Source organism: Monopterus albus, unplaced genomic scaffold (genome assembly GCF_001952655.1).
Source record: "Monopterus albus unplaced genomic scaffold, M_albus_1.0 scaffold279.1, whole genome shotgun sequence".
Lineage (NCBI taxonomy): Eukaryota > Metazoa > Chordata > Actinopteri > Synbranchiformes > Synbranchidae > Monopterus > Monopterus albus.
In genome coordinates, this window is record NW_018128159.1 from 10,537 (window position 1) to 20,611 (window position 10,075).

Here is a 10,075-nt window from a genome sequence, read left to right on the forward strand (position 1 = left end):
TTTATCATGAAACAACAAAGGAGGTGGTAGTGGCTGCTCTAGTATAAAGAAAATGGGTGGTAACACAAAACAATTTGAAACAAATGGATTTATACCAACAACTGGAAGTGCAGTAAACATTGGAAATATTTTACTGTACTTGCTGATTTCCACACTTAAGAGCAGAAGATGTTAAGGGCATGGGTTACAAGCAAAAATATTCAGGTTTGAAGGATATTTTTGCTTTGATCTTTGTGCCTTCTCGGTTTTATCTTAAGGAAAATGCTGCTGTACCTGTACGTCCAAATCTGACCCAATATTACTGTATCAACATTATCCTATGTCATATATTGTGTTTATTTCTTGTGATGCCAGAGCCTGGTGAGTGAGGAGGATGAGGATGAGGATGAGGAGGAAGGGAAGACTGCTGTACAGGCAGATGAGAAAAACAAGAACACCAAACCTGGTGTGCATGGTATGATCCTCTTGTCTTCTCTTCTGCAAGTTTCATAATTGTGTGTATTTCATATCAAGCTGGGAAACGAATCTTCTTTACTCTTACAGACGTAATGGTTTCACGGAGAACTGACCGAGAGAGAATTCCTGTTAGATACAGCACCTTGGGCACCAGAGATGCTGCCAGGTGCCCTCTGTTATTAAGATTGAGTGATTGGTTCCATTTTATGTGAACTCTGTATTCTGCATGAAGTGAATTAGAGAGTAAGTGACACTCACTTGTGTCTTCAGAGATCCACACACACTAGTGGAGCTGTCAGCCTTCTCAGCCATCAACAGATTCCAGCCTTTCAACGTAGCTGTGTCCAGTAATGTACTGCTGCTAATGGTAATGAATCGTATGGGTTAAAGGATATTTAAATACTCATGAACAGTTAAGAGACCAAGTTACCTCTTTTTGTCCTCTTAGGACTTCCACTGTCACCTGACCACCAGTGAGGTGGTGGGATACCTTGGAGGACGATGGGACACTAATACACAATGTGAGTGTGACTTCATCTGAGAAATGAGAAAGTAACGGCAAAAAAGGAATATTAGTAGAAGACTGGATAAAAGCCATCACATACAAACTCAAACACTAACATAATTCTCTCTGTGGTCACTGTTTTTCAGTGCTGACAGTCTTAAGGGCTTTCCCCTGCCGGACCAGGTTGGCAGACAGAGATTCTGCTCCTGTTGTCGAGGAGGAGGTAATGCATGGACAGTGAATCAGTAGTCCACACCAATTAAGGTAAATGACACCAATTTCAAAAATTCATAAGCGCCTCCTGTGCAGACGACACTTGTCAACATGCAGGTATCTTTCCATAAGTAAGAAATGAAAGACTCGTGAATTTCCATTACAGCTATGGATGGACTACCAGATGCAGGCCCAGAGGTCTGAGAGGTAAGGGGGTCCCTGGGCAAAGAAAGAAAAATGACAATAAATAGATACAACATTGTGTCAGAGATATGATGAATGACCACAGAACATGAAATCACATCAATAGGAAGAAATTTACCATAAAAAGACACAAAATTACTTCAAAGAGAGGAATAATAACCTTAAAAAGAGGCAAAATGACAAAGGACAAATTAATTGTGTCCGTTATGACTAAAACCATGTGACTGCATCTGTTTGGGGGGTCTTTAATTTGTCTGTGCCCAGGGCCCCACTGCCTCAAAGCACATCCATGATCACAGGGAAATAAAAACTGGCTGCTGTGGTTAGTGTTCACCAAGAACACTGTGTTTTGCACTTGATATTAAGTACTCGTGAATTAATACTAGTTTATTTCCAGCAACATCATAAGTGCAGTTTTTTTAGCTTTATGAAAGTGTTGACATAACTTTGCTAATATACAGAAATAAACTTGAACTGTAAAAATGGTGTCATTCCCCTTTGGTTCTGTGCACTGATACACAGAAACATGCTAAGCACTGACAACTGATCACTTTTGCAAGCAAAGGTCAAGTAGTAATTGTACATCAAAAGTCAGCTACAAATTACAATCTAGAGCTTCTGTCACATTTTCATGTTGTACAAACAATTATAATAGTCTTATTTATTTCCAAATCACCGCTGAGCTTGTGTGAGCTGGCAAAGTCCATAATAGCTACTATCTTAGTGTGCATGTATTTACTTTCACTGGGGTGAAACCAATTTTAAGCAAGGCTTTTTTCAGATCAGTGTCTTGTCTTGTTTGCTGTCCTGCAGATCTGTCAGAACCTGTTCTTGCGTGGGCTGTCTTTGGTGGGCTGGTACCACAGTCACCCGCGAGGTCCTGCGCTGCCGTCGCTGCAGGACATCGACTCCCAGATGGACCATCAGCTACGGTTGCAGGGTTCAAACAACGGCTTCCAGCCCTGTCTGGGCATTATCTGTGGTAAGTGCCTTTACTTTCACACTGTGGGAACATAATGATGTGATAGATTATTGATCTGTGCATGGAAATTCTCTTTTGAATACCTATTCCACAGGGACCTATGAAAACAGTTAGGGACACTTTATTGATCCCGTGCAAAGAAATGTAACAGCAGTGAATAGTAGCGCTGAAATAATACTATTACAAAGCAGGAGATATAGAGGATTTTTCTACAATATCCATAGTAAGTAGAGATGTAACGATATTTGGGACTGTGACGGTTTGATTATTTTGCTAGTATAATCACGTTCAGGTCACTGAATTTGAAACTGACATAGGGGATACTCGATTGTTGGCTTTTAGAGCTGTTGTGTGGCAGCATTTCAGTTTTCCAGTTTCAAGAAATGACACAGGCAAAGGAAACTGACAAACAATCTGCAAACACTGCCAGATGAAGGCAATACTAGCCCTGTTTAGGACTGACAGTCCTGGATACATCTCGCAGAACAGTCGGGACATGACATTTTAACAGAGATGGGCAACCATATGCAAAAACAACCACTTAGTAACCACCCTTAAAGTCTTTCCTCTTGAAAAAGTAAACCACAATGTTTGAAAAACAACTCCAGTAAAGCTTACATCTCACCTTTATGTGGCTTATCCTACTTTGGAATCTTCTTCCTCTCAGTCTGGTGCGCCAAGCAGCAATTTGCTCACTACTGCCCCCGGTGGTCAGGTGGATACATGCTTCAACTGGTCCAGTGACTCAGAACCTGACCACTGGTTGGTGGAGCCAGCAAACAGGAAAAGTTAAACCTGCCTAGGGGGTGCTAAAGCACTGATGTTCTACTGTGAGTGTGATTTGTTTTGTTTACAAGATCCAACTGTTGCAATAATATATTATTTTATTTTATTACATAAAAGGACTGCTGCTGACTGCTCCATTCTTTTTTGTTTTGCAGTTGTACAAACAGTTCAGTCATTCAGTGCCAGTGACAATTCATGCAAATTCTTTGCACATGCTTAGGTCATGGCTGGCTATTTTTATTTTAATAAAGGAGGAAAGCAGGAGCAGTTCAAAGGAAAATCATACAAAAAATGCTGATTCATTATTTCATAAAAGGCATATATTCATCTTTTTTCTTCATTTTAAAAATATTATGACAAATATTACATTGTAGAATTTTTGTCATGGCAATATCATCCTGTGAGTTTTTGGTATCATTACATCACTAACAGTAATTATACAGCGCTGTCAGAAATAGTGACCTACAAGCTACACTGCCAAGAAGGTTCCGGGTTCGAGCCCCAGGCGACCTGGGGCCTTTCTGTGTGGAGTTTGCATGTTCTCCTGGTGCCTGTGTGGGTTTTCTCTGGGTACTCCGGCTTCTTCCCATGGTCCAATAACTAGGAAGTTACACTACCTAAAAAAAAAAGGCACTCTAATAAGAATGGATGGAAAAAGGCAATGGGGTAAAGTATCTACTGACAGCAGCACATGCAGTAGGCAATATAAAACTCAAATATTACTCTTGAATGAGACTTGACTGACCCACAAAGATACTTGCTGCAGGCTGCTCTAAACAGTGCTGCAATTTTGTTATGCTTATGTTGATGTCAAGAAGTTGTAATTGTTTATTTTTATCATATTAATTCTTTGCAACAGAATAAGGAAAAATAGAGTGTGTAGTAATTAAGAAGGGCTTTTTGCGAGTGTAAACTGAGTAATGTAGAGAAATACTGTTCATTCTGCAGTAACGAAGGGTTTAAAGGTCACTACACACCAACACAGAAAAAGTTGAAGTAATGTCTTAAAGTGATGTGTACAGCTTGTATTTCCAATATTTGCCATGGCACGTGAATGCATCATCACTATCATGAAGACAGGTTGACCGGTCAACTCCTTGGCTCTGTAATTGTCAAAAAGATTTGACACGACTTAGCACTGAACTCTTTTTTTCTCTCTCCTTCAGGACCATATTATCATGGCAACCAAGGTGTTGCCTCCACAATAACTCCATTCTGGGTCGTACCACCCCCTGAGGTGAAGAGGCAGACATAACAGACAGAAATTAAACTACTCATCCTATTTCAGCATTGTTTCCTGGTTTAGGTTTCTCTGATGTTGACATTTGTGCCCATGTCTCTGCTAAACTCAACTAAACATAATCTCCTTTCCTGCAGCAAAGGCCTAATGACTACGGTATCCCAGTGGCTGTGGAAGTCACCTATGTACAAGACAACTTTCTCACCAGTGATGTTCTTAATGAGATGGTACTGATACTACAGTCCTGTAAAAATGCTGTGGAGAAATCAGAATTTGTGCAATTGGTTTTTATTACTGGTGTAAATCAGTATAAAAGTCTTATTTCCTCCACAGATGCTCCTGGTTGACTACTACAGGGCAGCTCCTGACCTTGTCCAGTTCAATCAGTATTGGTGTCCCGATATGACCATGATGGACAAAATTAAGGTAAGGGGGTGGCAGGACGTCGTACAGCCTCCAGCAGGTGACACAGATCTAATGTGTTCTTCATCTTCCTCAGGGTTCTCTGAGCTGCCATGCTCCCAAAGACCAGGCCTACTCTCAAATCTTAGAGCACGTCTACAGTCAATTGAGCAAGATGCACTGAGTGGATCTGCTCTGCATGTGCACATGTGGTCGGCTTCCATCTTAAGTCCAAACATTTCAAAGATCTCCTGTGCAGAGCTGACAGGACTGGTGTGATAGACGTACAGTGTAACACCTGCTTCAAAAACACGTACTGTAGATGCCTTGTGTTCTCTCATGCTTGAGTGATAGTTTTGATACAGCATTACTGTGAGTTAAAACACTGCAGTGACTCTGAAAGCACCACATCTCTATTTACCACTGATGGAAACAGAGAAAGGCAACAAGTGAGACAAAATCAGGCAGAGATTAGACTAACAGTTAAAGAAACTGTTTTACTAAAGTACACTAAACAGAACTGTTTCAAGGACCAGAAATCAGCCTGTATTTATGTCTAACTGGCCTCTTACCTTTTACACATATGTGCCTATCTGTGCCACACTACTGCCCCTGGTGGTCAGGTGGATACATGCTTCAACTGGTCCAGTGACTCAGAACCTGACCACTGGTTGGTGGAGCCAGCAAACAGGAAAAGTTAAACCTGCCTAGGGGGTGCTAAAGCACTGATGTTCTACTGTGAGTGTGATTTGTTTTGTTTACAAGATCCAACTGTTGCAATAATATATTATTTTATTTTATTACATAAAAGGACTGCTGCTGACTGCTCCATTCTTTTTTGTTTTGCAGTTGTACAAACAGTTCAGTCATTCAGTGCCAGTGACAATTCATGCAAATTCTTTGCACATGCTTAGGTCATGGCTGGCTGCTAAAGCACTGATGTTCTACTGTGAGTGTGATTTGTTTTGTTTACAAGATCCAACTGTTGCAATAATATATTATTTTATTTTATTACATAAAAGGACTGCTGCTGACTGCTCCATTCTTTTTTGTTTTGCAGTTGTACAAACAGTTCAGTCATTCAGTGCCAGTGACAATTCATGCAAATTCTTTGCACATGCTTAGGTCATGGCTGGCTATTTTTATTTTAATAAAGGAGGAAAGCAGGAGCAGTTCAAAGGAAAATCATACAAAAAATGCTGATTCATTATTTCATAAAAGGCATATATTCATCTTTTTTCTTCATTTTAAAAATATTATGACAAATATTACATTGTAGAATTTTTGTCATGGCAATATCATCCTGTGAGTTTTTGGTATCATTACATCACTAACAGTAATTATACAGCGCTGTCAGAAATAGTGACCTACAAGCTACACTGCCAAGAAGGTTCCGGGTTCGAGCCCCAGGCGACCTGGGGCCTTTCTGTGTGGAGTTTGCATGTTCTCCTGGTGCCTGTGTGGGTTTTCTCTGGGTACTCCGGCTTCTTCCCATGGTCCAATAACTAGGAAGTTACACTACCTAAAAAAAAAAGGCACTCTAATAAGAATGGATGGAAAAAGGCAATGGGGTAAAGTATCTACTGACAGCAGCACATGCAGTAGGCAATATAAAACTCAAATATTACTCTTGAATGAGACTTGACTGACCCACAAAGATACTTGCTGCAGGCTGCTCTAAACAGTGCTGCAATTTTGTTATGCTTATGTTGATGTCAAGAAGTTGTAATTGTTTATTTTTATCATATTAATTCTTTGCAACAGAATAAGGAAAAATAGAGTGTGTAGTAATTAAGAAGGGCTTTTTGCGAGTGTAAACTGAGTAATGTAGAGAAATACTGTTCATTCTGCAGTAACGAAGGGTTTAAAGGTCACTACACACCAACACAGAAAAAGTTGAAGTAATGTCTTAAAGTGATGTGTACAGCTTGTATTTCCAATATTTGCCATGGCACGTGAATGCATCATCACTATCATGAAGACAGGTTGACCGGTCAACTCCTTGGCTCTGTAATTGTCAAAAAGATTTGACACGACTTAGCACTGAACTCTTTTTTTCTCTCTCCTTCAGGACCATATTATCATGGCAACCAAGGTGTTGCCTCCACAATAACTCCATTCTGGGTCGTACCACCCCCTGAGGTGAAGAGGCAGACATAACAGACAGAAATTAAACTACTCATCCTATTTCAGCATTGTTTCCTGGTTTAGGTTTCTCTGATGTTGACATTTGTGCCCATGTCTCTGCTAAACTCAACTAAACATAATCTCCTTTCCTGCAGCAAAGGCCTAATGACTACGGTATCCCAGTGGCTGTGGAAGTCACCTATGTACAAGACAACTTTCTCACCAGTGATGTTCTTAATGAGATGGTACTGATACTACAGTCCTGTAAAAATGCTGTGGAGAAATCAGAATTTGTGCAATTGGTTTTTATTACTGGTGTAAATCAGTATAAAAGTCTTATTTCCTCCACAGATGCTCCTGGTTGACTACTACAGGGCAGCTCCTGACCTTGTCCAGTTCAATCAGTATTGGTGTCCCGATATGACCATGATGGACAAAATTAAGGTAAGGGGGTGGCAGGACGTCGTACAGCCTCCAGCAGGTGACACAGATCTAATGTGTTCTTCATCTTCCTCAGGGTTCTCTGAGCTGCCATGCTCCCAAAGACCAGGCCTACTCTCAAATCTTAGAGCACGTCTACAGTCAATTGAGCAAGATGCACTGAGTGGATCTGCTCTGCATGTGCACATGTGGTCGGCTTCCATCTTAAGTCCAAACATTTCAAAGATCTCCTGTGCAGAGCTGACAGGACTGGTGTGATAGACGTACAGTGTAACACCTGCTTCAAAAACACGTACTGTAGATGCCTTGTGTTCTCTCATGCTTGAGTGATAGTTTTGATACAGCATTACTGTGAGTTAAAACACTGCAGTGACTCTGAAAGCACCACATCTCTATTTACCACTGATGGAAACAGAGAAAGGCAACAAGTGAGACAAAATCAGGCAGAGATTAGACTAACAGTTAAAGAAACTGTTTTACTAAAGTACACTAAACAGAACTGTTTCAAGGACCAGAAATCAGCCTGTATTTATGTCTAACTGGCCTCTTACCTTTTACACATATGTGCCTATCTGTGCCAGTATCCTGTGGTGTGAGCCAGATATAATGGAAAGATACAATGTAAATGTCTGTGTTGTAACTGCCCTTGAAAACTAAAGGAATGCAGGAAACTGAAAACAAGTAGTGCAAATTATACTACAGTACATTAGCAATGTATGCAAATGTGTCTTGGTTTGACCTAAACTACTCTGCGGTAGGTCTTGTGGAAGTTTATGTTCCTTAAATCAAATTAGAAGGTTGCAAGTAAATCCATTGTGCCAAGCATGTTTAATAACTGTGTGTGGGTGGGTGAATGCACGTGTACTGTGTTGTGAATGTGCCCCTCTACTGTCTCCCTGTCAGGTTACATGAGACAAGAGTCCTGTTGACAGGTATCTGCTTCCTCTTTACCTGTACTGTATTTATTACAACCTGTGGATTGTGTGATGTACATGTATGAGGATTTATGCCTTAATCCTGCTGATTGATGATCCACAAAACATAAAAATATTCACACTGGAACAATTTAAACATGACTGTCAGTTATTTATCTTATTTTTTTTGTTTAGCCACTCCACTGAACTCAAATACGACAATAAAGCCACAGATTGATGCCATCAGGGTTGATCAAACACAACAATAACACATTTCCTTTTTGTTTATTGTAAGGGGGGGGGGCATACAAATACTTTGATGATAATAAAAGACAAAATATTGTGGTTAAACTCTATACTCATACCAAAAGTAAAAAGGCAACATAAATCTAAGACATACAATATAGGACTACATGCAAAGATTAAAGTGTTTTAAGGTCTTGTATATAAAAATAATACTACTGAGGATGGTTTAATTCTGTTCAAAAGAGTATTTAAGACTGATTACACAAATACAGAGACCTAAAAAATATATAGGACATTTTTTCAAGTGTATTAAAATGCAGATAAAAAAAAAAAAAAACAACAGCTGCAGGTGGTCTGCTGATAAACCTCACATGGTCTAAACACAGCATGTTCAGGAAACTGCCTGTAGTGTTATAAATGTGCAGAAGCATGCACACATGCATTTCTATCTTTACACAGGAAAAGTGACAATGGCTCAAAATTAAACCAAAAGTTCAAAAAAAAAAAAAAAAAAACCTTCAATAACTAAGTAGCTAGGTTAGGTTTTGGTAGTTGCGGCAGGTTCCCTCCTTTCATTTACAAGGCACTAAAACAAAGCTCAGCAAGGACTTGTACTGAGAACAGTGTGATCCAGACAGTTCCTTCTACAGTCCTTTAACTTTGCCCTGAACTTGATACAAGCATTGAAATGTAATAAAATCTGAGATGTAAACATATTAATCATGGACCAAACTCCCGACTGGGGGAAGTGTTTGGCAGCAGATTACATAGGGCAAATGTAGAAAAGGAGCACACATTTGTCATTATCGTTTTTTCCCTGGACAATCCAAAATTAGCTGAACTGATAGTAAATACTTAGTAAAGACTAATATTAGTAAAAATGGCCAACAGCTTCTTTCACTCCAGGTCTTGCCCTCACACTGTGTTTGATCTGCAGGTGTGGATTGGGACTGAATATCATAACAAGAAACCAGCCTCGTCTAAATAGATTAGATGACGCGTCTACAGATCATTATACTAAGAAATAAACTAAATCAGAACCATTGGGAGTGATCAGAATCACAGGGTCAGATTAAACTTCAAAGCACACATGAGTTTCACATTCTCAGAGACATGGGCAGGTAGAAAGTGGGACAGGTTGTGATGGATATGAAAGACTTTGTCGCTGCCAGCAGCGTTGTCTAGTCAAGCACTGCATGGGGTTAAAAGTTGCCTAAAACTGGGGTAAAAGGACTGGACAGAGTAAAAGGATTTACACGCAAAGCCAAACAGGCCCAAAACTACATGAATATATGGTTACGTTACAGAATAGTTAGCAGTTTACCAAATATGCGCACTGAGTAATATATTGCTATTGTGTTTTCAAAAGGCATTTTGGCTCTGTCTCCTCTACTGAACAGACTAGCAGACAATCACTAAATAACTAATCATTCTGCATTTCAATAGAACAAACCTGTGCCCACCTTAAATTACAAAAGGTGCAATGTCTGCATTTAACTTTGGGTCTGTGTGTAATGGCTGAGCCATGTGTGTGTCACGCACATCAATCTCATTCAAGG

General features: G+C 39.9%; 2 protein-coding genes across 2 annotated transcripts in view; both read left to right on the top strand.

Annotated features, from left to right (window-relative positions):
- LOC109973053 (MPN domain-containing protein) overlaps nucleotides 1–5,377 on the top strand; it is a 9,409-nt gene extending 4,032 nt beyond the window's left edge. The window contains exons 4-13 of the mRNA XM_020622363.1: nucleotides 355–454; nucleotides 544–622; nucleotides 727–823; nucleotides 905–977; nucleotides 1,108–1,184; nucleotides 2,192–2,360; nucleotides 4,313–4,383; nucleotides 4,524–4,613; nucleotides 4,720–4,812; nucleotides 4,886–5,377. Of these exons, the coding sequence (XP_020478019.1) occupies nucleotides 355–454; nucleotides 544–622; nucleotides 727–823; nucleotides 905–977; nucleotides 1,108–1,184; nucleotides 2,192–2,360; nucleotides 4,313–4,383; nucleotides 4,524–4,613; nucleotides 4,720–4,812; nucleotides 4,886–4,972 (936 nt within the window). The 3' untranslated portion in view covers nucleotides 4,973–5,377. The remainder of the gene's footprint in view (nucleotides 1–354; nucleotides 455–543; nucleotides 623–726; nucleotides 824–904; nucleotides 978–1,107; nucleotides 1,185–2,191; nucleotides 2,361–4,312; nucleotides 4,384–4,523; nucleotides 4,614–4,719; nucleotides 4,813–4,885) is intronic.
- On the top strand, nucleotides 2,367–8,427 carry LOC109973054 (MPN domain-containing protein-like). Its single transcript, XM_020622364.1, has 7 exons — nucleotides 2,367–3,075; nucleotides 5,412–5,702; nucleotides 5,914–6,359; nucleotides 6,860–6,930; nucleotides 7,071–7,160; nucleotides 7,267–7,359; nucleotides 7,433–8,427. Exons 3-7 carry the CDS (start codon nucleotides 6,230–6,232, stop codon nucleotides 7,517–7,519), a joined length of 471 nt encoding a protein of 156 aa, XP_020478020.1. The 5' UTR covers nucleotides 2,367–3,075; nucleotides 5,412–5,702; nucleotides 5,914–6,229; the 3' UTR covers nucleotides 7,520–8,427.
- Nucleotides 8,428–10,075: the final 1,648 nt, after the last annotated feature.

Bases quoted from the DNA above. Each gene is read 5' to 3' on its own strand.
- LOC109973054 (XM_020622364.1), top strand. From the start codon at position 6,230: ATGTTCTCCTGGTGCCTGTGTGGGTTTTCTCTGGGTACTCCGGCTTCT. The intron at 7,161-7,266 runs GTACTGATACTA...TTTCCTCCACAG, and splicing joins GTGATGTTCTTAATGAGATG to ATGCTCCTGGTTGACTACTA. The intron at 7,360-7,432 runs GTAAGGGGGTGG...CATCTTCCTCAG, and splicing joins CCATGATGGACAAAATTAAG to GGTTCTCTGAGCTGCCATGC.